General features: G+C 52.6%; 5 protein-coding genes across 5 annotated transcripts; 2 read left to right on the top strand and 3 right to left on the bottom strand.

Moving 5' to 3' along the window:
• Positions 1-10,088: 10,088 nt before the first annotated feature.
• Positions 10,089-10,716, bottom strand: BJX68DRAFT_260796 (aegerolysin family protein; the record flags this gene model as incomplete). The annotated part of the gene is made up of 2 exons (XM_071043985.1): positions 10,089-10,500; positions 10,616-10,716. 2 exons carry the CDS (start codon positions 10,714-10,716, stop codon positions 10,089-10,091), a joined length of 513 nt encoding a protein of 170 aa, XP_070906089.1.
• Positions 10,717-11,046: 330 nt separating this feature from the next.
• On the bottom strand, positions 11,047-13,761 carry chs3 (putative chitin synthase activator (Chs3)). Its single transcript, XM_071036546.1, has 3 exons — positions 11,719-13,761; positions 11,454-11,669; positions 11,047-11,406 (listed from the first exon to the last, which is right to left on the bottom strand). Exons 1-3 carry the CDS (start codon positions 13,568-13,570, stop codon positions 11,378-11,380), a joined length of 2,097 nt encoding a protein of 698 aa, XP_070906088.1. The 5' UTR covers positions 13,571-13,761; the 3' UTR covers positions 11,047-11,377.
• Positions 13,762-18,096: 4,335 nt separating this feature from the next.
• chsF (chitin synthase CHS3) lies at positions 18,097-21,779 on the top strand (the record flags this gene model as incomplete). The annotated part of the gene is made up of 3 exons (XM_071043984.1): positions 18,097-20,786; positions 20,838-21,643; positions 21,694-21,779. 3 exons carry the CDS (start codon positions 18,097-18,099, stop codon positions 21,777-21,779), a joined length of 3,582 nt encoding a protein of 1,193 aa, XP_070906087.1.
• Positions 21,780-22,044: 265 nt separating this feature from the next.
• BJX68DRAFT_14418 (uncharacterized protein) lies at positions 22,045-22,921 on the bottom strand. Its single transcript, XM_071036536.1, has one exon. It carries the CDS (start codon positions 22,762-22,764, stop codon positions 22,309-22,311), a length of 456 nt encoding a protein of 151 aa, XP_070906086.1. The 5' UTR covers positions 22,765-22,921; the 3' UTR covers positions 22,045-22,308.
• Positions 22,922-23,269: 348 nt separating this feature from the next.
• On the top strand, positions 23,270-26,714 carry BJX68DRAFT_251754 (WD40 repeat domain-containing protein; the record flags this gene model as incomplete). Its single annotated transcript, XM_071042444.1, has 5 exons — positions 23,270-24,098; positions 24,153-25,282; positions 25,319-25,511; positions 26,206-26,501; positions 26,577-26,714. 5 exons carry the CDS (start codon positions 23,270-23,272, stop codon positions 26,712-26,714), a joined length of 2,586 nt encoding a protein of 861 aa, XP_070906085.1.
• Positions 26,715-26,964: the final 250 nt, after the last annotated feature.

Raw genomic sequence — 26,964 nt, 5'->3', positions numbered from 1 at the left:
GAATGACCTAGATGGTTTCGCCTTATAGGTCTCCAACCAGTCGTGGCGATGGTCATATGGTACTCGTTTAGTACGGCCGTCGTCTGCCTTGGCAACACCCTCTTGCCCGATGCCGGAATCACAGGAGAGGGTGTATTGATTTTAGGTAGGTAGTGTGCTTGGGTTTCATCTGTCTAGTAGTCATTAACCCACTTCTCCACATTTGCCCGCTTGGCTGCCTCCTCTGCTTGAAACAACACGTAAAACACCGACGAGGGTCTATGTAAGGCTCGGAACACCCTAATGACACTGTCGACACCAACAAAAATGGTGAAGTCAAACTTGATATCAATACCAACAAGACCCAAGGTTGCTAATGCCATATCGCTCATGTTGGAATGAGTGGGCGACGGGCTCGAGGCCTTATACTTGTAGGGCATCCGTAACCGAGTGGTATCTGTTGGCTGTCGCCTGAAGTCGACCTATGGACCCCCAGGTGACTTGCTCCAATCGCTCTCTCTGAGCTCGCTGATGGAGGCCATCTGGTAAATACCACTCACCAACGTGGGGAAGAGGCCTGAGTCGATGGCCAGTTCCTGGTGATGTCGAGGCCCTCAATAGGTGGAACGCCGAGCGACCGGATCCTATGAGGTCACGAAGCTCAGTTCAAACTGTTTCAACAGAGCTTACTCTGGTGCCAAAGAGCTTCACCCGGCCAGGTCGTCCAAGGCACCATCTCTCTTCTCCCACCCGACGGCAGCCGTGCGTTGAGGGTCCTGGGATCCAGCACCCACGAAGTATACCAGGCACCCTGGGAAAGGAACACAGCCCCTTTGGTTGGCCCTGATTTGATCCAATCGTGGCCATATCACGGACACTGTACTAGTTTTCCAACCTGCGCTGCCTCACATATTACGTCTTTGGCTGATAGGCGAACGCAATCGGGCTTCCCTCATATTGCTCATCATCATCCTCTGGCCGCTAAGAAACGTTCCCGGTTCTGGTGTTCCGCGAGAGCCTGGTAGGCCAGAGAAATTGGACATGCCCAGAACACGACTGAGCACCCTGATAAGCACCAGAAACAGACTGAGTTCGCGGGTAACCCACATGAGCGAGCCAGGCCAAGTACATTACATAACGACCGACGTAACAACTTAGCCTCGTATATGCTCCGATGAGGTACTGCACGTCGAGGATAGCCAATGAGTATCCTCTCTGGACGAGGCGCTCGAATGCCGAAGAACTCCAGGCATTTTGCCCCCGCGTCTGCAAAGACAGGGGTGGTTGGGAGCTGGTTATCCTTCCCGACAAAGTAACATTCAATTGATTTGGGGAAATTTTGACCAGATGAAGCAGATTTCTGGGTCACGGTAGAAGCTCGCTTCGTCAATGATCAAATTGTTTGGTTTGAATTTCGGCAAAGGACCTCCAGAAGATCATTCATTGGTGCTGTCAAGACAATGTCCGTTTCTTCCATCGCGGCTTCAAGAACTTGTGGGCTATGTTAGCAACTCTAGTCGTCAAGGTGTCTGGAATAGAGGCACATACGCTTGCTTCCCACGACAAAGCAACCGATAGAATTGTGGAGATGATACTCAAGATTGCCCAGCAGGCCCATGTAGCAGAGGAGGAGGGACTGATTTCCACCAAATTTCGGAACAAGGAATACCCGAATTCGCTTTAGCCTCCCATATGAAGCAGCCTGATGGGTAGATGGGTGATTGGGCGCAGTATTAGCGATTAGCCATGGGTAGGCGGACATGAGAAAGACAGGTGTCCTAGGACAGCTGCACCGTCGGGACGGCATAACTGCCTGTCTCACCTTGCTCCCTAAGGCCTTCTTCTCATCCGACACAACAGCAGGCTCATCACCAGGGTCAAACGTCGAAGCTGCATTATTCAGCACAGCCTGGCTCTGTCTCTGCCCGCGCGTTTTCAAGTCTATCGCGCTCTGGTCCAGCACCGGCCATTTGTCAAAGCAATACCTAGTTCAGACGTGAGGACCATGCCCGGGTATCTCATCTCAGAGGCGGGCTAATCGGTTCGGCTTGTTCGATTGGGGTGGGAACCAGGTCTTCTTCATCGAATAGTGCTATGAAGACTTCACTAGAGACTTCGCTCAGTGCTGAAGATTGCTTGTATGTGAGAAGCCTTCGCCCTCTGGGTGTTCCGAAAGCCAACAACCCGTCAATTTTTCTGGGTCTCGAGGTTTGCTTCTCCATCGTAATGTGTTCAAACTGTAGCAGAAACTGTGGCAGTCTTAGCTAATCTATCAGATCCATGGCCCTTTTCAACCGTCATGTGGTCATGGAGCGTCTCTTTTAGTCTGTCTCTCGCCCAGTCGCAGGAGCATATGCGCTCGCTGGAGTGTTTTAGTTGTGCTTACGAGTATCACTGCCCAACCAGGTTGCGGCTGCAGCTTCGACAAATTGTATCACTTGGCATAGGTGGCGTGTTTATCAAATGATCTGCCTTTCCCGCCTTGGTCGACCTTGGTATCCGTTTAGGGTTGACTGTCGGCTTCACGACAGCAACCTACATTCGATTTCCCGGTAATCAGCCGCGAGCCAGTTTGCTCAGACGTCGATGCTGTAACGGGTCATGGTCGCGTCGTCGTACTCGCATCCTGACGGCAAACGTAGAATAAACTCTCGTCCGAAGAAGAGAAAGAGTGGTCTGATCCGCGTCTACGTTTATTGCAGTTTTCTGGAACAGATGCGGCTGGTTGCCCAAGATCTGTCCCCGTCATGGCAGGTTCATTTTGGCGGAGCCGAGACCGTAAACTGATCCAGGGCCAGTCTCCTGAGCTCATTTTGCTTATGGAGGAACGAAGCTTACCATCCAATCACCTGGTTCTGTAATCTCGAGGTTCAAAGGGGAAGATATCGTCGCAATAGTACGCGACGCAAAGCACGCGCATTCGAAAGTAGTCAAAATCTCGAGTTTCCTGGCGTATGCGGTTCCTTCCTCTGCCCGTGGGTTCAGTGCCCGGGCATAACCGAGCAAGTAGAAGCGCCTGGTATCTGCCGGTGTGTCGTACATCTTTGGCCTGGCCATCTAGCTCCATCTCAATGGCTTTTTCTGATGATCTGCTCCCACATATTGTAAGGCCGGTACGAATCGCGCCCGGCAGCCACTAGCTTTGTCCCATCGCGATGTGCATGGCGGAGGCGAGAAGAGCCATGTTTTGCTGGGGCTCCGCTGCTTCGATCGCGCCATATTCTCGTCCCGAAATAATCGGTTGTTGAACCCATGGCAATGAACATACATAGAAGACCAGCGGCAAAGGCACCACGCGCGCGAGCGCCGTTAAGAAAAGGAGAGTCTCCAAGCCCTGCTCTCCCTCCCTGTTAAAGAGCGTTGTGTGTCCATGTTCCCTTTGCTCTCAACCAGTGCCAGTTAACTGACATGTAGGTTGCACAGTGCCCTTTGGCAGGCTAATGATGTGCCCGACTGGTCCGTAGACTGTGATTGGCAGGATACTTCGGATTAGAAAGAGGGAGGTGGCTGCGAGGGTGATCTCGTTCATTCAGATAGTGAATCCTTTGCTCGGAGCCCTAATTACCTCAGGACCTGAGCTCGACTAGAGCCCAGTCTTTCTTCAGAAAAGGCGGAGCCGCAAATATCCATTGCGTCAACCGTTTATCCAAGAGATTGATGGTCATTGCAATGCGCAGGCGAACATCTGAGGTTCACAGACCCGGTGCCATACGCTCGTACCACTTTGGGGATCCATCTTCCCCAGACAGAAGGGCCCTGCGTGGTGAACGGTGCATCCTGCCGGGTATGGTTGAAAGTTGATTCTGTCGCAGTGACATGCACTCTGCTTCATTCTTCGGTATAGCCGTTCGAGGTAGGTAGACCACCGACACGGGGCAGTATCCAGGCCTTGGCTGCGCCACGATGTGTCAGGCAGCTCACCTGGGTAGCTTCAATGTGGACTCGTTGGACGCAGGATGGTGCGGGATGATGAAATACCTGACCAATCTCATTGTGTATCTCCTGGTCAAGCGGCCAATTACGAGCTTGAGTAAATGAGCGGCTTAAAGAAGCAAGGATGTCGATGGTGGCAGGGCAAAGACATAAGCGAGGTGGCGTTGACTCCTGTCGCTAGTGATGCGCCAGGAGGAGGAGGAGGAGGAGGCAACCACGCATACTTGTGCTGGGCTTCTAGCATGTAGTGTGCTATCTACCATGGGACAGAAATAGCCAAGCATATACACAACCACATCCATGAAGCCACAATAACCCACCAGGAATATCGCGGCGCCTGTTCAATCCATGGGATGGAGTTAGGGCTCCCCTACTGGTGGGCGGGAACCCAGCCCCTGGGACCTTGAGTTCACCGAAGGTCCGGGAACGGCCATGTCGTGTCTGGTACTTTGCCTTGCACGGGCCGGCCTGTGGTGGCTTTGTAGTCACCGAAGACTGAGTCAATCCCGCTGCCAGCCCTTGTCCGTCCTGTTCCTGGAGTAAGGGTCCACATGCTCTGGCTCTGGAAGCACAACATCTAAGCCCCGGTCGCCGCTTGACCAACGGTGACCTGACGACCCCACAGAAGCAAAAGCCCACCAAGACCATCGCCCGCACCAGAAAGTGCGTTGCACGCCCCCGCGAGTCTAGGGATGCCGACAGTCAAGCAACTCAAGGCCATGATATCCTCCTCAGCGGTTCCCCGGCGCTATCAGTCTCGTCGTAGCCTCCAGCGAGACGCGGTTCAAAAGCTCTTCGTCCTCGCCCTGTTGGTCTTATGATTGAAGAGCCACTTGCCTTCCTTTCGGAGGACGGTCAAAGCCCTTGTATAGGGGGCTTCCATCTGGAATTCGTGGTAAATCTTCTGCCGGATGTTCTAGATGTCACGGGAAATCAAAGAACTGTAGTTATCTGTCTGAAGCTTTTGGGGGGCAGAGGCACGCAGGCGGTAGGGGTCCAGATGTCATTTCTAAGCCAACGTGGTGTGATGGAAAGCTGAGAGCATCACTCGAAGGAAGCCGGGGCCGTGACTGAAGTACACTTGTTGGTTGTCAGTGTTGTCCGATACCTCCTCTCCCATCGTCCTCGTCCTCATCGTGCGCTGGTATGACTCGATCTCCCGAGCCACGTCATCAGTCGCCTAAACAGCTTGGACGCTACGATCAAGACGCGCAAAATTTCCTGCGCCCGTCTGACAACGCAGTCAGTCGGGAAGACGTAGGCATAGCGTGGCTGTCTTGGTCCCATGATACCTGGAGCACCTCTCGCTCATACGACTACTGTAGCGGAGGTGGAGGGCGCCGAGGGCATCATCCCCGTGGGTACCAGATAAAGATGTCCTTCGCACACATTGGGCGCGACCCAATGTAGCGCCATTTCAACGGAAATAAGAAACAGCTTTATGTACTTCTTGACCAGACTTTTGTGAATGGTGGGCGGATGTGTGTAGAACCTTGATCGACTGCGTGTTAGAAGCGGATGCGAGAGAGCTGTTCTTGGTGTCGTGTGTATATATCCTCCGGGTGGGTCTCCGAGCAATCATGCTGGCAGCGTAAAAGGCGTTCTCGTTCACAATCGCATCTAGGGCATAAGGGATAGGGAACAGCATCCCAACTGAGCCACTACGTCCTATTGACTGGCTGAGAGATAGGGCACAGACACATACTCCATTCTTTCCAATCCCATATCGGCAAACGCTTTTCCCAGTCATCTGGTGATTGAGGGTACAGCAGTCCCCTTCTGGTCCAGTCAAGGCAGTCGGCCATGCTGCGTACCCCGGATGAAACGCAGTTTTCTCTCCTCGTCGTCCACGGAATATGATCGGCAATTTGTCCATGCCATACGCTGCTGTTCATTATTGCCTGGGAGGAGCCATGATCGTGTGGTAGCAGGCATGCACAGCTTTTCTGGATTATTACTGAGCAGCAGGTTTTGGCAGTGGGACAAGTTGCTGAGACGCCGTCTACTTGGAAGACAGTAAGATCTAAGAGGGTCATCTTTTCGATCATCACCGAGGACAATGTCTTCCCCGGAGCTCATCGTCTCTTCTGATCAAAAGTTCCGCAGGGCATCCATACCTTCTGAGGTCTTGTAGCGACGAGGGCTGAGAGCCCTAACAATGCGTTGTAGAAGACCAGACAGAACCTCAAAAGGTAAAGCAGAAGACGGACGATAGCGGGATATATAGTCATATCCTCGTGAGCGAGATAATGACCCACGGGGTCCTTTTCGTTCGTCTTCCGCGACTTCAAAACCAGTTTCAACTTCGTCACCAGCCCCATTTTCCTCGGATCGTTCCACTAACCTTCAAGCCAACAGTATATTCCTCGGTCGGACAGTTCGGCCGGCACAAGTATGGACCATCGGACACCATGGACAAAGCCAATGGTCCTTGTTGGATACGTTGGCCTGCCAGAACATCTGGGAGGACGATTTTTGAGTAAGGATTCAAAGAAAGCCTTTCTGTACAAACCACGTTGTTGAGAGTACGGGGTAATGATTCGCATTCCGTCACCAGCATACATACCCGTTGGCTGGATGACGATGATTCGTGAGAAAGAGGGACACCACGGCCTTGACATGCGCAGCATTGTACTTGCTTGGACTTTGAGGCTTCATCCAGTCCGCACGCGGCGTTTCTGAGGCCGAGAACCCAACCCAATATTGAGGGTGAATCGGGCAGAGCAGAGCGTTTGGAAACTCCGTACGGAGCATTGATGCCCATGCAGGGTTGACTTGGATCTCGTTAGTCGACGGGTAGTTCCTCATCTCGCCCTTGTAAATGCGCTTGCTGAGAAACTGACTGCGGGGATCCTTGTCGATGAGCGGAGAGCGAGGTCATGTCCAACACTACACTATAGCCATCCCGCCCCAGCCAGCGGGGACAAGGTGCGCTCATCGGCGCTGTAGGTCAGCCGTAAAGGGGGGCATTTATGAGTCTGGTGTAGTATCGGTGGCCGCTCCGTTCCCGTTCGTGGCACCAGCTTGTTGGATTGGTGCACAAGCGCAACCTGTCGAAGAGTAGGGTGTTGTTAGCTACCTCTACGTCTCGTGGTATTAGGCTGATGGATCGGGCTGGGAGCACAATCCAAACTCTTGCCTCTGCAACCGTATTCCTTACGTGAATACGATCCTCGCATTCGATGACATGTGGTTTCGGCTTCATGTAAAATCCATTGAGCAGAGCCTGGCGGGACGCATCGGCATCGGGCTCGTTGTTCGGCGGGCCTGGTTGCAATGTAGTTAGCCCGGCTGATTCATGAGCGCGGTAGATGATGGAAGATGGAGACAGAGCCCCAACGTCGGAAAGTGAGGCCCATTCGGTAGGCCAAGGACGAGATGAGTCTGTGGCAATTCCGTAGATCGGTACGTTGGTTCGTCCTGCCTGCTTGCGTTGGGGTAGGGTGGTCCGGGCGTTTTTCCGCAATGCTGGTGGGTGGAACGTGAGTACTGGGTTGTCAAGACCTCAGCTACTGTGGATGGGGGCGTAGGAAATGGCATATATAAGACTCCGTGGGGAAACTGCTTCGTGTGTAGGTGCGAGATTGGGAAGAGGGGTAGGGATAAGTCCTTGTACGTTCTATAGGGACTGCAAACGGAGTATTCGCCGACCTCTCGTCGGGCCTGGATAGGGTTGAAGAAGATGCAAGGAAGATAGTTGAGAATCGTAATTCAGAGGTGGGGGTCCAGGTACTTATACATCCAGCTGGCAGCCTTTGACCAGTGAAGCCACATTGATGTGGATAGTTCATTCAACGTAGTTGGTAAGTATCTGGATTCTTCACCTCTTTTCCAGAGCCATTGCCTGATCCCTTCAAAACAGCAAACAGGCGGCCAGTAGTGACTGGCTCATTGCACCCGCGTTTGTCTTGTCAAACTCAGCAACTTCCCGTATAGACACATGTTTGCGATAGGTACAAGATTCTCATCCGTTGGTTTTGTCCAGATGCACCACGGACATCCGCCCAATCTGGCTTTCCAATAGCTGCTACCCTCATCTCGTAGTATCGACCGTTTGGAGCCATCGTTCATCAATCCAGCCGCCAGTCGTACTCTGTCTGCAGCAGCCCATCCTCCCAGTCCGCTTAAGAATGGCATCTCTGTATTCCAAAGGCATTAGCATAAGCTCCCTAATCTTCACTCTCATTCCCCTCCCAGAGCGACAGCAAGGAATAAACATACCGAATCACTCCCACACCTCAACGGCGGACAGCAGGTCAATCCAACGGTCACATTATCGCAGTAGCGGTCGTTGAGCTATAACGAATCCACATTAGCACAGTCAACATACCCTCTCGCTTGGTACTCCGGCAGCAAACAAGATTGATTGAAAACAAAGAAAGGCATACCCCGATACACGAAATCTGGGCACTCGCTTGCTCCGGCAGGGCGGCTGTGAATGTCGCGGTGGCGAGGATGGTGAAGAGGGAGAGGAGACGCATCTTTCCTTCTCTCGGTTCAATTCGCTGTGTTGAAATTCAATTCGATGTTTTTTGGCCTATCTTAGAATGTAGGTAGGAGAAGTCGAGTTCAAGAAAGATACGTGAAGTTGTCAAGCAGAGGAAAAAAAAAAAGTCGCCGGGGGTGGATTGTTTATCCCTTGATCGAGCCGGGGATGGATGACGCAACGGGGGTGTGATCTTCAGGAGAGTTTGAAAGCCGGGAGGCAGATGGTGAGGCGCGGTCGCTGATGCAGTCAGAGACAAAAGTCCAGGCTTTCAAGCGGGCAGCTTGCAGATCCGAATTCAAGAATGTTTCTATCTTTGTTTCGATGGAGTCCTGGCTGCTGTTTGATCGTCGTGATGACGGTTGGTGAAGCTATGGTGGGTCTTGGAGGAGACAAGCTTACGACTGGGGCTGGCCCGGCTGGGTAAGATGATCCGGCAAGGATACCACAGCTTGCTCTGCAGCTTCGGAGTTCCCCTTCGGACGACCAGATCGCTTCCCATCCTCTATATATCTCGCTTCAACGCGGAGGCTCTTTGCAGGGTTGTAGCCACGATCTTTGGCTTTCTCGACCATATTCCTCACCGTACGGGGGGGAACATCGAGATATATGGAGATTTGGTTGATTGGCATCCCAATTGCCCATAATGTAAGCACCTGGACCCGGATTTCTAGAGGATGGTACTGGTTGCAAGGCATTATAATGGATCTCGAGCAGCGAGGTAGCAAGGCGGCAAGCGAGGGGAGGAAGGAAGGCAGGCAGGCACGTTTTGTAAGAGAACAAGGAAGATTAGGGCTTTAAAGCACTATAAGAATCATAAAAATCGATGGAATGGCGGTCTGAATAGCTTTAAAACTGGTGAAAGATAAACCTTCACCTTGGGAGGATTTGTGATGTGCCAAAACATTTGTTGCCATAGTAATTTACTAGTAAGCAGATGGCGCGGTATATCCGTGTTCCTCGCATTATTACTAGCGCGGGTAAGACACTTGGTGCACACCTCCGTTTACCAGAAAGGGCGATATCCTTCGCGCAGTTAAACGCTGAGACCCCCTCCCCTCCAACCTCTTGACGAAAAGATGATACGGCTACAACCCATACATCCGAAACACATGCACCACCCCAAAGAAATGCCTCAGAAAACACTATACATCTCCTTCCCCAGCCCGCTGCAGCCTGCTCCCTCGCCTGATCAAGCCTCCGCGCCTACTCCCTCATAGTCCCCCATTCCGTTGACAATGACAATCTCTGATACCCCAAATCCATGTGTGGTAGACGGGCTCGGCGGCGGACTTACCAGCGGCAGTGATCGAGCCATTAAATCTCGCCTGGGATGAAAAGCTGGGGAGTTTGCTGATGCAGTCAACTCGAGACGGGCCGCGTTAGATCCATTTGCAGAGCGGTGATGGATGGCCGCATGCGTCTGGGAGTCCTAGACGGGCCAGGTAAGCAGATATCTTGCGCTTGCTGGGTTCTCATGGAATCAAGCAATGCAGTGAGCCTTGACCAGAATCGACCAAGATTCCTGGATGCCTCTATCGAGATATATATGGGTAGTCTCCATCCTGCCGTTTATACACCCGCAGTCGAGATAAAGCCATGCATTGATTCGGTTTACTTTCATATGACTGTCAAACATAACCAAACAACAAAACAAACAGATAGATAGATAACCCACCCACCCCCCACTCTACACCGAGCTCTCCGCAGCTCCAGGACTACGCCTCCCAACCTTCTCCCCCTCCATAACCCTCAACCCCCCCAACTCCCTCTGCGCATTCCCCTTGCCCGTCCTCTCCGCCTTGGAAACATCCACAAAGACATGTCCCAACGGCCCCTTGGCCGAGCTCCAACCAGAACACTCCACCTTGTACTCCTCGTCGCCGTCGAGGACCTCGAAATCGTTCATGTACTGCTCGCTGCGGTTGTCCCAGTGCAGCTCGCAGATCTTCTTGTCGCCGTCGAAGAGGTCGAGCCAGCCCTCGCTTCCGCGGCGGCCCGTTGCGCACACTTCGCCGAGGCCGTTGGAGGGGATGACCATTTTGTCGATGGTGGATTCGGTGAGGGATTTGGTGGGGTCGTCGGGGGAGTGGAAGTCGCCGCTTTATAGAGTATTAGTTAGATGTGGAGGGAAAAGAGACGGGTTCGGAGAGGGGGTAAAGAGGGATTGGGAATAGAAAGAAGGAGATGGGAGAAGTGATTCATTGGGATGCGTACGGAGTAACAAGGGAATCCCGGATATTGATATCACGGTCTTCAAGACGGTCGCGGATATGGATGGAGATCCATTGGGAGTCTAGAGGGTCGGAGGGCTCCATTGGGATGGCAGTTGATCTGAATCTACAAGTATGAGTGATGAAAAAGATGATTGTGATGAGTTGAAACCTGGGGGAGGCTGACGGGATGAGGTCTTATATGCGTCGAGCAGGATGCTGGTCGCGGGTGGAACTGCGGTAAATCGAGCATGGCGTCCCGTTGGTTGACCACAGGTGATGAAGTCATGATAAACTCTCGCTGACGGGGTTGCGGAGATGATAGGTCGGAAGTGGTCGAATCTGGAGAATGGGACGGGGCGGAGAATGCGGGGAAAGCTGCCATCATGACGAATTGCCGCATCTCGCCAGACAAAGACACGATGGAAAAGAAGTCATGATTTTCATTAACTAAATACTCCAGCTTACGTGTGCAGCCCGGGCAGGAATCTCAGAATTTGGCAAGAAAAGTCCGAACCACAGTAAAGCAGAGGGGAGAAATAAACACTATATGCAGGCAGATAAATGACTCGCCTGGGCAGTATGTAGATTAGACACGGTCCGCTCTTATGCCAGCCCAGGATGCGGATTCATGCGTGTTCGCTTCAGTAAAGATAACCTATCAATGTCCGTGCAAGTGCAAGCAAGATCGTTGTATTATGTATTAATCATGGCAAACGTTAGACGCGGTCTGCCTGTATCGGTACTCGGAGTGCAGGGTAATGGCCTAGAAAATGCCAAATCTTTTTTTGCCGTCTGGTCATCGTTAGCTATGTTCAGACAGTTGATAAAAGGCAACGTACCACTCTTACGGTTTTTTCGTCCACTGCCATCCGCAGCGGCCTGCGCTGGATTAATGCCGTCTGCGGCGGCTCTGATGGCTGCAATTCGTTGTATCGCACGAGTCTCGCCCTGGTCGGCCGCTTTCACGTACCAGACGTTGGCTTCCAGGGGATCGCGGCGACATCCAATGCCCGACTCGGTAAAGTATCCTACCGCGTACTGCGCCTTGGCGAGACCTGGCATCCTTGTTAGAAGTTTACTTTGATTCGGGTGAGGATAGCTTACCAAGTTCAGCGGCTTGTCTGGCCCACTCATATGCCTCGTTTTCGTTCTTCTCTAGGACGGGTTCTGCTCCAACGAGGTACCAAGCACAGAGCGCAAACATGGCCTCTGCGTGACCTCCTTGCGCGGCACCAGTGTAAAAGTGAATGCTCAGAGCAGGGTCCTTGGGGCAATTCAGTTTCCCGTGTTCGTAAGCATCTCCGAGACGGTAGCAAGCTTCGACATGACCCAAGTCGGCAGACTTGGTGAACAATTGCGCTGCATAGGAAGGGTCTGCGAAGACATCATCTCCGTAGCCGGACTCATGAAGCAAACCGAGCTCATACGGTGCGGAGTTGTATTGTGCATCGGAAGACTCTGCTGCGCGCTTCATCCATTTGATTCCTTCTCGGTAGCGCTTGCCCAGACCCATATCTCCTGCCAGACAAGCCTTGGCCATTCGAAGCATGGCACCGGGATGGTTTTTCGAAGCTGCTTGGCGGTAGAATTGTTGAGCTCTTGATGCCTCGACGCGAGTTCCCCAGCCGAATTCGTAGCAAAGAGCGGTTCGGTAGCATGCTTCGACATGGCCGTGCTTGCTGGCGGCTACAAATAGAGGAAACGCGCGATCGTAGTCCTCCTTCCCCTTACTGAACAGGCCGGAAGCGTAGCCATCCGCCAGGTAGTACTGCGCAAATGGGTAACTCCGGCTGGCTAACCCTTGCAGAATCGACTTGGCCTCCTTGAGAAGACTCGAACGGGTGATGTCGTTGCTTTTCTTTCCCTTCTCCGCGGCTATTGATGGCTTGCCGCCCTCGAGCTCATCGTCTGGCATTTCCAGCATAGCATTCACCATGAAAACAGCGAATTCATACTGAATCGCTAGGTCGTCGGTCTTCTTCACGTTTCCTAGATACATATCAAAGGTCTGCTTGTGGCTGAGAAGAGATGCATTATTTCCAACAGAGGACCGAAGATGGGCATTGCCGAACTGAGCCGGTGCCGGACCGGGCTGGGGATACGGAGCGTTAAGAAGGTCGACAAACGAGACCGGCCGTACGTCGGGAGAGCTCGAATTTCTAGATGATGTGCGTGGCTGGAGATATGGAGATGCATGCGGAGATCCATTATCTGATGCAAAAGAATAGGCGGAGCGAGGGCGCTGTGGGCGTTTGGCACTCAGGCGGTTGTTGGCTCCAGGGAAATTTTCTCCTAATCCCAGGGCAGGAGTCGACCGAACAGCCGCCTGCGAAGCCTGGTAGGGACGGTGATGGTATTGTAGGGGCTCAAAATTCTCAGTCACCTGAGGTATGCTGTCTAGACTGCCACGGGAGGATGTATTCTGGCTACCGGACGGGCCGTCGCGATCAAATGACGAGCCGCTATTCTTACCAACAAACTGGGAATCATCGTGTAGTTGAGGGTCTACAGCAAATGACGAGACACTGCTCGCAGGGGTGTGTCGGTAGGCCATGTTCCCAGCCAAAGGGAGAACTCCGACTGACTCCTTGCGTGGGGGGTATGCGCCGTGGTTTGTGGGGTTGTCCTCCACCATCACGTCCGAGAGGGACAGCTTCTGCATGTGTGATGTAAAGGATTCGTCATGCGGGTTCTGTACAGTTGTCCTTGGCGTTTCATGTTGTTCAAAGTGCCCAGTCACACTGAGCGAAGGGACTGGTCGATGATGGTTGTCTTGTGCAACGTAAGGAGCCGCCGGCATAGGTTTGCGTGCCACTGGCGAGGTTGGTGTTTGGTTCGCGTTGGACCGTGGCGTAGCCTCGTGTCGTGAAGGGGAATGCGGCGGCGACGAAGGGAGGTATACAGGGGGAGGAGACGGGAGCGACTGGGGATAGCTGGTGGCCACGGGGCTCGCCATTGCGTCACGCACTTGACTATGCACGTCACTTGCAGGCAGTCCGAGGTGGTCGAAATTGTAATTTCACTTCGTTGAGTGAGAGACCGGAGGGACCTGAGCGGATGCAGGTGGTTTCGAAGCGATGGAAGGTTATGATTTCGACATGGAGAGAGGTGTAAAACGAGGGCGGGTTGGGAGAGGTCGGCGCACGGCTTAGAGCGAAGGCAGCGTGAGAAAACGAGAGCAGCTCAGTCGTCGACGAGAACCTGGAATAGCGAGAGATGGATCGTCGGGGAGCTTTAGGGACTTGAGGGACGATCGGTCGACTGGGTAGGAAACGGGCCCACCAACGAACGACGGGACTCTATTGAAATGTCAGGGAACTGGCACCGGATGGCGTGAGGGGGATGATTCGTACCGCAATGCACAAAGGCAGAGACAATAAATGAGATAATATATCAACGAAGGTGGTGAGAGCGATGCAGACAGGAAAAAGAAAGGTGCAGGCAGCAAAACGAACGAGAGGAACAGGCGCAAGAGGGGCGGGGGAAGAAAGAATATGGATGAATCGGAGGCGGGAGAGCAGAATCGATCCAATAATTATCGCCAGAGACGACGAGAGGAGTTTGGATGGCCAAGCGGGCCAAAGTCCGCGGTAATGGCGGTAACTTACGGTACGGATCAGTACGGATCAGTTTCCTGCGAGTGGGAGTTGGAGGACAAAGACCAGAATCTTCCGCGGTGGGCAGGAGATCTCTCTTAATTTGAATACTGATGATGCGAGCGCTTCCCGGGCATCTCATTCTGTTTCAATTTGTCGTCATCTACTTCACCCACATCTCAAGCTGGTCAAATATACCGTGGACACTGCCTTGTCCAGCGGCTGAGGAGGCAGAAAACACAAACTCTATTCGATTTTCTCTGTATACTCCGAGTCCCTTGGACCAGGGCGCAATTCCCCACAGCCAGTCATGCCTGCTGTTTGACTAGGCTCCAACGGCCAGCGCCGAGTTCTGCACAAGTCACTGCGTGGAGAATACAAGAAGAGTCGCCTGCCGTCGACGAACAACCAGGGCATGTCACTTTGCCGGGCACCAGCTGAAATAATACGAGGAGGTACATCCAGGACTGCCACTGGGGCTGCAATCTGCATATACGGGTGCTTCTATCCCCACTTTCCCCAAAAGTGTGAGGCTGAAAGTGAAATCAGATCAACCTTGCCAGGACAACATCGCCAGAGCCCGTATTCTGGCTGAAGCGAGGCGGTTTGTTACGAGCCTTGAAATTAGCGGCATCTCCAATTCCTTCTTCATTGGGTGGGGATTTTAATGTGTGCCAGATTAAGTGCTGCAGTGATGTGATCTGATCCTGTGCGGAGATCGCCTCTGTATATGAGATGCTATGATTCTTATGTACTTTAAGCATGGAAAGGCTCCTTCGTTCGCCCCAGAACGTTACAAATGATACCGTCAGAGGTCACAATTTTTCCTCGGATGAGATGTCTGAACTGTTGCTGCAGGAAAGAAGAACTGACCGGCTCTATGCACGCTGGTGGTTCTAAATATAAACCAGGCACGGCGACTAATTTAGTCATGGGATGGATTATTCAATCCAACCAAGCGATGAATCATCAGTCGGGTACTTTTCAAGTTTGGGCAGTGTCGACAACAAAGTCTTCGCCAACAGCCACCGACTTTGAATCTGGAGATGTTAGCCGGGGCTGTTGCAAGCACTGGTTCAGCCACCGAACCCGAGAATTGGCGAGAAGGCTCTGGAAGAGCCCCAGGCACAGAGTTTTCGCCTTACTTGCAGCGAGTGAGCTTCAGCCACATTTTTGGGCGCTTTGTCGGTCGGCAAGATTGCCTTTCGGCAGTGAGAGACCAGGTCTGTAACACTCTCACTGGCAGTTATATTCCTCGAACATGTGTCCGGCGGAAGGCTGAAGCCTAGGATCCATGGATTCAGCCTTGAGCTAAAGTCAATGGCTTGCTCAAATGTGGTTCGGTGGTAAATTTGAGTTCAAGACCTGGAAGTACTCCGTTTGTACTAGGTATCTGTATCAAGGTTGAAAGCGTGGTTGATGGGCATGGTCCGATGCTCAGATCGACAGGTGCTAGGGAACTGTGGGCTCGGAACAGTGGAGGAAATCGCGGGATTCGAATGTCAATTCTCACCTTCAGGTTCGGCCTCACCGTAAAGGATCCATGCGCATGCATGGCTACTAATGCCACAGAAGGTCGATGCTGCTCTGGTCGACGCCATTGAAGCACTTCAGACCCGTTGTACAGATATGATCGATACTCCGTGTCCAAATCGGGCCTCTTTCTTGACCGGGTCTCTCCTTTGAACGATTGATCTCAAGACGAGGACCGGAGCGTAAATAGGATGGGACAGGAGTATTGATGATCTTAGTGCGTAACTTCCAGAGCCCTCAGGCATAACAGATCAAAGTTGAAAGAGAGAACACGGGAATTGTCCTCAACTCCTGGGAAATCCATTGGGATTGACAGTATCATTTCCATTCGCGACGATCAAAGAAACCTTGGAAGCTCCTTTTAGTCCATCATACGAATCTCCAGAAGTGATTCGCGATGGTGGAGTATCAGAATTCAGGGACTATTGGGTTGCAATGGGGCGATGAGGGCTGAGACAAAAGAGCTTGTCTGTTGAAGTTTGTGAGGCCATCCTCGTTCTCAGTATTGAGGTGAGATGAGCCAAGTTTCTGCCAACAAGGAACCTCCCATGGGAGATGAGCATCTTGGAGCCTTTTGGTTCCTTCCCAAATACCCCTTTTTTACGAACCATTCCGCTTGAATCTTCTCTCAGTCAAGTTCCCCGGAAGATGTGCAAATATCAGGTGGATCTGTCGCATCATTTTAACATGAAAAAGCACCACATTGATCCTGTTTCCCAAGTATACAGGTTTCACGTTGATTAGGCACAATTTGTCCATCACAAAAGGAGATGCTTTATGCAATCAGATCTGAGCATAAATACAGTGATGGTAATTTTTGACTGATGGCTGACTTATGTGCCTCTAAAATAGTGAAAGGGAAGCTTGGCTAGCGGCTGGGAGGCTGAAAGTCAATTGGCCATGTTCAGAATTGTGTCTGAGAATAAAGCCCATCTCCAATAGATATTGGCGGCAAACTTGACTCAAATGCAGGAGGCAAGTTGGGATTGCAACCTTGCAAATTCGCTTTCGCGGCCTTCTGCTGTTAGGTCAATTATCTTAATCGCTCCAACCACTCCTCGGACTCAGTGCAGCTCTCTGGGGAGGGGAAAGTGAAAAAGATTGATGCCTCAGGTGACCAGCAAAGTGGGATATTGGGAGCTAGACTATTTAAAGAAAGCCTGATTAAAGTTGAACCAATAAACCCAGGCTGTAGAAAATCTGGATGGAGTCAGCCCCTTTAAGCGGAGCCATGCGGCAACCCCCGACCATGCCATTGGCGGGGATCTGCCAAGCTGTTCTTGAATTTCATCTGCCCCGACCGATTGCCCCTAGCGACAGCGCTCTGTGCCTGGGAGACAAGTCGTCTTCGCCAGCGTCCTGTCTCCTGAGCAGGAGCAGAGAGGGATCGATAATTTCTGAGCGATTATTGCCACCCTCGCGTCTATTTCACATATCTTGGCTTAGCGACTGAGTTCCCGCGTGCGGGAGTTTTCAGGACTGAAAGTCAGTGTGGTCTGTGTTTCCTCGGGTGCCTCTGTATGTAGCTGTAGGTCCAAATAAGCAGACGTCGTTATCCTGCAGCCAAAACAAAATCAGTAAACAGAGACATCATAACCCATTTCTTGCTCCCAAGGCCGATATTTATCCTCAACAAACTCTTGAGCTAGACAACGTCGGGTTACCCTGGAGTAACCCAAGGCGAGCAAGACAGATCCAGGGTGGCCGCCCGCTTTATTTTTTCTTTGACCATCTGGACCCCATCCATCCAGGGACTGGCGTGACCTCCGCGCCCATCTCAGTTGCTGGCCATTGCTGCCCGCTGATTCCTCTCCTGCCATCCTCTCCCATCCAACCTCGCTCCTCCTCCTCGCGGTTTTGTTTGCGTCTTCTTGCATTTAAACTTGACTGCTGTGGCTCTTCTTATTCCACAAGTCAAGTTTGTCGCTCGCTTTCGTTTTATTCGAAGTTCTCTCAGCCATCGTGACCGTGCTCGTGATTCCTGTTGCCGACCGTCGTTTTTCAGCGCCTCATCACCACATTCTCGCATTATCCTTATCCGATATATTCCCGTTCGTTTAATATCTTAATATAGCGCAGTTTCGCATTCCAGGACATCATCACGGCCCCGCAGTGAGATTCGGTGCCCGCATTCCTGGGGGAGGGGCTCTTCGGCTTACAATCGGGAAAACCGCTCATATTCCGCCATCGCATATGCTATAATAAGGTCAGTCAGCTGCTTCGGTGCTGCCGCAGGGAGAACACCCTTCAGGTGCTTAGGCTTTTGTCGTAATCTTTGCGCACGCATCGTGCAATATGCGGATAGCTCTCTCACGCCAAGATGCTAACTCCTTTGCCGACCGTGTAGACCACAATGTCATTGCCGCAGCGGCCGGGGAAGGCGTCCCCAGGGAGGGAGGAAACACACTCCGCCTTTCGGGAGAACTCACGAAGGAGACGCCGGGATTCCGACAATGCTGGAAACAATGACCCTACCAGCCCACGGCGGCACCGACACCACCGTTCACATAGCTCTCGGCACCACCAAGATATAGACGAGGAGCGGGCAGAAGATACCGGAATAAGGCGAAAGAAGAGTCTTGTGAAGCCGGAGAGAGGTCGCATTGATCCGAGCCATCCCAACTACCTATACCACCAGCGGACACAGAACATGCCGACGTATAATTCGATGACGGGGACGGAGCCGTTGATGCACGGTGAGGCGGAGGCAGACACGACTAGTACCCCAAGCATGGACTCAAAGCGCAAGGAGGAGCTGTACGGGGCGCATGGAAATGTCAACAAGCCCATGGAGCGCGTTCCGACTCGGCACCGATCGAAGAAAAGAAAGGGCTCGAGAAAGCTCACCAAGCGTGAGGCGGCAGCGGAGAAGAGACGCCAAAAGGCGATGGAGCAGGTTCGACCGCCCAGCTTATGGACAACATACTGTTCAGTGGTGACATTCTGGGCGCCTGATTTCATAATGAAGTGTTTCGGCATGCCGCAAAAGGCTCAGCGAAGCGCATGGCGTGAGAAGATCGGTCTCATCAGCATCATCTTGATGATTGCGGCATTCGTCGGTTTCCTCACCTTTGGTTTCACGGCTACTGTATGTGGAAACCCTCCAACTCGGTTGAAGATCAACGAAATTGGGAGGGGCTACATGATCTTCCATGGGCAAGCATATGACTTGTCTGGGTCAGAGCATCCGGCTGCGACAGGTATCCCCCGAGACACCAACGTTCTGTATGATTTGCCGCACAAGTACGGAGGCCAGGATGGAAGCTTTTTCTTCCAGGAAGTCAATGGCGACTGCAAAGGGCTAATCACACTCGCCGATGGATCGGACGTTCCTACCAATGCCAATGGCGACCTTGCCTGGTACTTCCCATGCGCCCCTTTCAACCAAGACGGTTCTTCCCGGCCAAACCTGACCGAGTCGTACTACCCCGGCTGGGGTTGCCATACCTCAGGGTCTGCGCGGCAGTCTTTCTACAACTTGAAAAGCTCAGGCGATGTCTACTTTACCTGGGAAGACACCAAAAACACGAGCCGAAACCTTGCCATCTACTCCGGGAACGTCCTCGATCTAGACCTTTTAGCCTGGTTCAACACCGACCAAGTTAGCTATCCGAGCAAATTCGACGAACTCCGTGAGAATCCGGATATTCGCGGCGTCGATCTCACATATTTCTTTCAGACGGGCGAGGACAAGCAAATCGGCAAGTGTTTATCGCAAATCATCAAGGTAGGAAGTATTGATACCGATACCGTGGGCTGTATTGCGTCTCAGGTTGTGCTCTACGTGTCCCTGGTCTTTATTTTGTCTATTGTCATCGTCAAATTCGCCTTTGCCGTCGTCTTCCAATGGTTCCTTGCACCTCGATTCGCGGCTCAGAAGACCAGCATGGGCGCCGTCGATTCGAAAGCCCGGAACCAACAGATCGAGGATTGGTCAAATGATATCTATCGCCCTGGCCCTCGACTTGCGGACCATAACGCAGGTGACCGTATGAGCAAGAGAGCCAGTTTCCTACCAACAACTTCTCGGTTCTCTAGTCCTTACACGGTGAGCAACGGAGGGAAGCAGAGGCCCCAATGGGTGACCATGGCAAGCCAAAACTCCACCACCCGATTGGTCCCTAGCGGAAACACTCGTTCGATCTACCGGGAGAGCCACAACGGCAGCGGCACACTAAGCGTCGACAACTCTCGCTTGAACCCGTCTGCAAGCCGAACCAGCTTAGTTCAGGAGTCGCGGTATTCGACAATGCCCCCTGATTCTGAGGGTCTCGATTCATCTGGTTACATACATGAACTTGTCGTTCCCCAACCGCCACCCGACTGGCAGCCCTATGGATTTCCCCTGGCGCATACGCTATGCTTGGTTACTTGTTACTCTGAAGGTGAAGAAGGAATTCGCACCACCTTGGACTCTATTGCGATGACAGATTACCCGAACAGCCATAAGACCATCGTTGTGATCTGTGACGGTCTTATTAAGGGTAAAGGAGAGCAATTTTCTACTCCTGAAATTGTCCTTCGTATGATGCGCGATCCTCTCAACAATCCCGACGACGTGCAGGCGTTCTCCTACGTGGCGGTGGCTACTGGCTCGAAGCGCCACAACATGGCCAAGGTGTACTCCGGATTCTACGACTATGGCGAGAACTCTATCTTCCCTCCAGAGAAGCAACAGCGTGTCCCGATGATGATCGTTGTGAAGTGCGGTACTCCAGCCGAGGAAGGTCAGGGGAAAGCCGGAAACAGAGGCAAGCGAGACAGTCAGATTATTCTCATGTCGTTCTTGCAAAAGGTCATGTTCGACGAGCGAATGACAGAGCTGGAGTACGAGATGTTCAATGGGCTGTTGCACGTAACGGGGATACCACCAGACTTCTATGAGGTCGTACTTTGTGTCGATGCGGACACCAAGGTCTTCCCGGACAGTTTGACGCACATGATCTCTGCAATGGTCAAAGATCCAGAGGTAATGGGTCTCTGCGGTGAAACGAAGATTGCCAACAAAACCGACAGCTGGGTGTCCATGATCCAGGTGTTTGAGTATGTTGAACAGCCCCCTATTTCCCTTCAAATGGCTAACTAGTTCTGCAGGTACTTTGTTTCTCATCATTTGTCCAAATCCTTCGAATCCGTTTTCGGTGGTGTCACTTGTCTTCCAGGTTGTTTCTCGATGTACCGAATCAAAGCGCCCAAGGGTGGCCAGAACTATTGGGTCCCGATTCTCGCCAACCCCGATGTCGTCGAGCACTACTCGGAGAACGTGGTCGATACCCTGCATAAGAAGAACTTGCTACTCCTCGGAGAAGATCGATACCTCTCGACGCTCATGCTCCGAACATTCCCCAAGCGAAAGCAGATCTTTGTTCCCCAGGCCGTCTGCAAAACCGTCGTACCCGACAAGTTCATGGTTCTCTTATCCCAGCGACGCCGGTGGATCAACAGTACCGTCCACAACCTGATGGAGCTGATCCTCGTCCGGGACCTGTGTGGTACCTTTTGCTTCAGTATGCAATTTGTCATCTTCATTGAATTGATCGGAACGCTTGTCCTTCCCGCCGCTATCTCGTTTACCATCTACGTCATCGTCTCCTCCATCGTCAACAGGCCTGTCCAGATCATTCCTCTGGTACTGCTTGCGCTGATTCTCGGTCTTCCTGGTGTACTGGTCGTCATCACGGCTCACCGGGTCGTCTACGTTCTGTGGATGTTGATTTATCTCATCTCGCTTCCGATTTGGAACTTTGTCCTGCCCACGTATGCGTACTGGAAGTTCGACGACTTTAGCTGGGGTGATACGCGAAAGACGGCGGGCGAGAAAGACAAGGGCCACGAGGACGGAGAAGGAGAGTTTGACAGCAGCAAGATTACCATGAAGAGATGGCGAGACTTTGAGAAAGGTAAGCTCATATCAGCCCATCCATATTGCCCGGATGCTAATTCCGCTCAGATCGCCGGTTGAGAATGCAGACTGGGTGGCAGCCACCGGTCGGGGGTCATCATCCGATGCCATATGAACCATTTTCGGACTATTAGTATTTGCGACACCATTCGTCTTCTTTTTCTTCATTCCTGTGATGTGACCGATGTATATTCTATCCTGTTTCTGTATTTTCTCCCTTCTTTTGGATATAAGTACTTTTCTCAAGTGTGTCTTGTAAGGGTGGCTCAGGTGCCCCCAGGGAGTCGTATCTGTTCGCCTGACGTGTGATAATTTGTGAAATATAATACAAGAAACGCATACTCCCGTGGCTTGAAGTTTATATTGCAGCAGCGGATAACGGGCGCTGTTATACTGGCTGGCTCCAGGCCACGGCCCTTGCCTGCAGCGACGATCGGTCGCGCAAAGTAATGATGGGCGCTCTGCAGAGGCTGACTCGCTGAGAGTTTTGTCAGGCCCGCGAGTTCGCCATTGAATTCGTGCAGGATTTAGTCAATATTCTTCTTTGAACTGAAGACCAGCGCGGGTTTTGGCCATTCGCTGGCGTGGCGTTGTGTTGGTTCTGACTAAGAATCCTTCCATCGCATGGTCATCGACTCATTCTTCGCATTTTCGCCGGTCGAACTAACCTCGTTTTCTCCAGCATTCTTCGGGCTTTGCCTTTTTGATGGTCGACGATCGACTTCTGCGTGGGACGGCTTGAGGCGCACGTTGCTCCTCGCCATGCAGCTTTTGGCCCCAATCGCTTCCCCTCCTGGTCCAGCTGCATCCTCCTGCTTGTAATCCATGTTGGATTCCCCTCCTTTTCCTGCAGTCACGCAAACTCCAGCCCATCTGACTGGCGCGGTCTTGACGGCTCGCGCTTCTCCAATTTCTTTGATTGATTTTCTGCCCTCTCGGATTCGGCATCTCTCCTCCGCGTTTTCCCTTTTTCGCGCTCGTGTAGAGTCCCGAGGACGTCTTCCCTACATTTCCAGCCCTTCGGCGAAGATCATCCCACCTTCTTGGACTGCGTTGCCATCGCCGCCGTCCTGGGCCATACTCAGCCGAAATATTCTTTCTAGGGTCGCCGCGCGACATCGTCGGTACCTCAACGACCGTCTTGGTCGCCGAAAGTCGGCACTCTTGACCGTCCCTGGAGTGGGGGTTGGTGATGGAAGACAGGCTGCGGGGTGGACGACGGTTGTTGCATAGCCAAGATCCCTGATCCCAAACGAGGCAACGTGGACGACTCTCGGTGCCAATCACGCCCTCTGGTCGCCCTGCTCGTGTACCCTTTCTTCTGCCTTATCCCTCGGACTCCAGCTCGCCTTTCCCTTCCCCCCCGCGGATTGTGCGAGGCTATTTGTCGATTCACTCTGTCGGCAGCCAAGCGCTGCGCTCGGCGGCCGGAATGCCTGCTCAGAGTGAGCCTGCTTTTCAGCCTTCTTCAACGTCCGTATCCCACCTCTTGTCGTCCTCGTCCAGCTCGTCGGGCCTATATCCGGCTGATCGGGCGACTCCGTTAGTGGTTTCGTCATCATGCGACGCCGTTCCCACTGAAACCTTGTCTTTTGAGGGCTCTTCTCGGTTTCATCCCCGCGACATGGATACGGAAGGCAACGAGCATCCCGGGGCAGGCCCTGATGCCGCCAACCTATTCGAGCAGCCACATCGGCAACCTGCGCATCATGCTCCCCGTCAAACAGCCCCGTCACTTGGAGGCGACCCTGCCCCCGACCATGCGCTGTCCGCCTTTATGTCCGTTCCTCGTTACCCGAATGCCATCCACGACCAGGCGAGTATCCCCGTATCCGAAGTCGTCAATGCTGTGATTGAGTCGGGCGAATACTCTCACCAGCCCCGGACGTATGGCCAGCGCGCCCCGATTTCAGAGGCCTCCCCGCAGGCAGATCTGTACATGTCCGATTCGGAAATGACCGATGTCCTGTCGGACTTTGGTGGTGTGCCTCTCAATGACTATTCAGTTGAGCGAGTGGATGGAGCAGGGATATTCAACCCGTTCGCTCGCCACGCTCACGTCGTGAGCACTAATATCGCGCCCTCGGAGGCCACCGAGGAAGACAGCACCTCGGATCTAGTAATGGAATATGACCCGCGCATCTCTCGACATGAGCCGATATCTTTTACGACAACGCAAGAAGACGATGATGATGCGCAGAAATTTTATCTAGACCACGGCGACAATGATTATGACGTTGAGTCTCTCGACGAGTCGATTGAGGAGAACCCGTCGCATCTATCCGAAGTTGACTTTGAGGAATTCTACCACGGCCACGCGTTTGGCTCGCAAGATTCTGGAGTTGATGATCCATCTGACCAAGAGGATCATGGCAGCTATTTTACCGACGCCGACGAGGTCGAAGTTGAACCCGCGACGGAGCAGCATTTTGCAGAATCAGCGCATACAACCAGTACGTACTCATTCCAAGACTAAGCGACGTAAAACTAATATATATATATATCAGCCCAGGAGAGAAATCTCAATATCGATCAATTCGTACACCAGTGGATTTATCAGTCTTCTACCGCTGCAATACCAATGCTCTCGCTTGCGCCGCCTGTGTCGCCTCAAAATAACCTCGGCAGCAGCCCCTGGTGGGTACCGCCGGCGAGAACTACACGACCAAGTAGATATACAGGGGAGTTCTACGACGTCCAACAGATCCCCTGGTGGGAGAAGCTGCGAGTCAGGCGCTCAGACGCCCGTAATTTGCGGGACCAGTGGTATACGTCCTACCACAATTTACAGTACAACCGACAGCGGCCTAGTGTCCGACTTTCGGACGAGGAATTCTACTTTCAGGGCAAGTCGATGTATACAGACCACAAGGCGACTATCGAGCATTTCCAACTCCGCAACCTGATGTCTGTCCCGGCCTACAATACTGTACACTTTTCGTCCATGTCCAAGGTTTATTCTTGGGTTCCAGGTTACGATGATTTGCAATGCCTGATTGATTTGTCGGTACCCAGTGCGCAGTCTGGTTTCCACCACGCAGTGAAGATCTCTACCATGAAATCAGCCTTTGGAGTTACGATCGCTGGTGGATTCAAGGGAGAATATGCCATGCGAGCACACGACGCTGAAGGCTCGGGAGCTGAAGGCATCGTGACAAAAGATGATAGCGGAATAACCAACCACGTTGATATCATTTCGAGTCGCACGAATCGCTCGCCGACTGGGGTCTTCGCTTCCAATGATAACCACGTGCGGATATTGGACTGCGAAACGAACACCTTCCTTGCGGACTATGAACTTGCGCATGCAATCAACTGCACGTCCACCTCGCCCGATGGGCGTCTACGGGTGATCATCGGAGACTCTCCTGATGCCTGGGTCGTCGAAGCAGACACTGGCCGGCCCGTTCATCCCCTGCGCGGGCATCGCGATTTCGGGTTCGCATGCGCCTGGTCTCCGGACATGATGCAGATCGCAACGAGCAACCAGGACAAAACGGCCATGATCTGGGACGCACGCATGTGGCGTTTGCTCGACAAGTTCGAGTCCGACGTCGCTGGATACCGATCCCTACGATACTCGCCAGTCGGCGGTGGACCGCGCACACTCCTTCTCTGCGAGCCCGCAGACAGGATCGTAATCGTGAACGCACAAACCTACCAAACCCGGCAGGTCCTCGACTTCTTTGGCGAAGTCGGCGGTGCAGATTACTCGCCCGACGGTAGCACGATCTGGGTAGCAAACACAGACGAGGACTTTGGAGGATTCATGGAATACGACCGGCGCCAGTGGGGGCAAGCGCTGGGGATGCAGCCGTCGCCCAATGAGTGGGTTAAGGAGACCGAGCTCAAGGAGGATGAGCGCTGTACACTGAATGATCGAGAGCGGCACATGCGGTTCATGTGGACTGCGTGTGATGAGGAGCATGAGGAGTTGCTACTGTTTTGATCATTTTGTCGAATCCTGTCGATACTACGTATCGCACATTTGTTTCCTTTTGTTACTATCATTCTGTTGGTTTTGGGCGGTTTGCGGCATTTTAGCGGAGATACCATGCATACACTCAACCTCTGTACACTGAATCAAATCAGACATTATCACCATAGATTTCATTCCCTCCTTCAGCGACTAGCATCGATCGATTCTCAGCCAGCCGATGACGTACCCCCCACTCAAGCTGCATCAGAGTCGTGGCTGTGCGACTGCTAGCTCCGATCTGGTTGCCGCATACAGCCAATCACAACCCTGAATTGCCCCCAGAGCTCAGCTGCCCAGCCACAGGTTACCCCTCTTAGCCCCTCATACATCAGATAAATAGACAACGCATCACCAGCTCCCCTGCTGTTCATCATCCATCCATCCCTCATACCTTCCTACCATCCCAATCAAACCAAATCGCAAACTTCTCACCCCCCAAACACAAACGCAACCCACCAAAATGTCCTTCGGAAACTTCCTCGCCGACGCAGTGAAGAAACACTTCGACGACGACGATGACGACAAAGACAACCTCAACCCGGCCGCCTCGCACGCCGCCGCGCACTCGTCCTCATCCGAAGACTCCTCGCTCTTCTCCACGGCGCTGAAGTTCGTCAAGGAGCGCAAATCCGCCTACGACAACGACAACGACGTCGACGAGGAGCACGTCGTCAACGCGCACAAGCGGTACGAGGAGGGCGGGAACACGATGGACTCGAGGGATTTGGGCGCCGGTGCGGCGCTGCAGGCTCTCAAACTGTTTAATCAGGGGTCTGGAGAGCAGACGGGCGGGGGGAAGGATAAGAATGCGTTTATTGGGCTGGCCATGGCGCAGGCTGGGAGGATGTGGGAGGAGAAGGCAGGGAAGGGGGAGGCGGTATGTCCTACATCTCCTTGTTCACATCATTACCCTTCCTGAGAGATATGCTAATTGTTTGGTTTGGTGCGATAGTCCGGTGACAAGCAGTCTGCTGTCAACTCCGCTGCCGAGATGGCGTTCAAGATGTACCTGAAGAGTCAGATGAGTGGAAGTGAGGGGACCGGTGGCCCGAGTGGGATTATGAGCCTTGCCAGCAAGTTCTTGAAGTGATTGGAATCACTCTCGTTACGTAGTCGCGTCGGTCGTGGGGATATTTCTGGAGCTGTGCTCCTCTATGTGTAGCTACCTGATAGCTTTGGACATACTATGATGCTATATGTTGTATGAGAGGAAATCCCACTTTGAATTGCAATCGGACGTATATGATGAGTATCGGAATCCAGAATAATGATTCTAATTATTATTCATATCGTAAGTCATGCTTCGAGTATGCTGGCGTTATCCACAATTATCTGGCAGT

Source organism: Aspergillus pseudodeflectus (assembly GCF_044049435.1).
Source record: "Aspergillus pseudodeflectus strain CBS 756.74 chromosome Unknown BJX68scaffold_1, whole genome shotgun sequence".
NCBI classification, from domain to species: domain Eukaryota; kingdom Fungi; phylum Ascomycota; class Eurotiomycetes; order Eurotiales; family Aspergillaceae; genus Aspergillus; species Aspergillus pseudodeflectus.
This window is presented reverse-complemented; position numbering and strand designations above follow the sequence as displayed.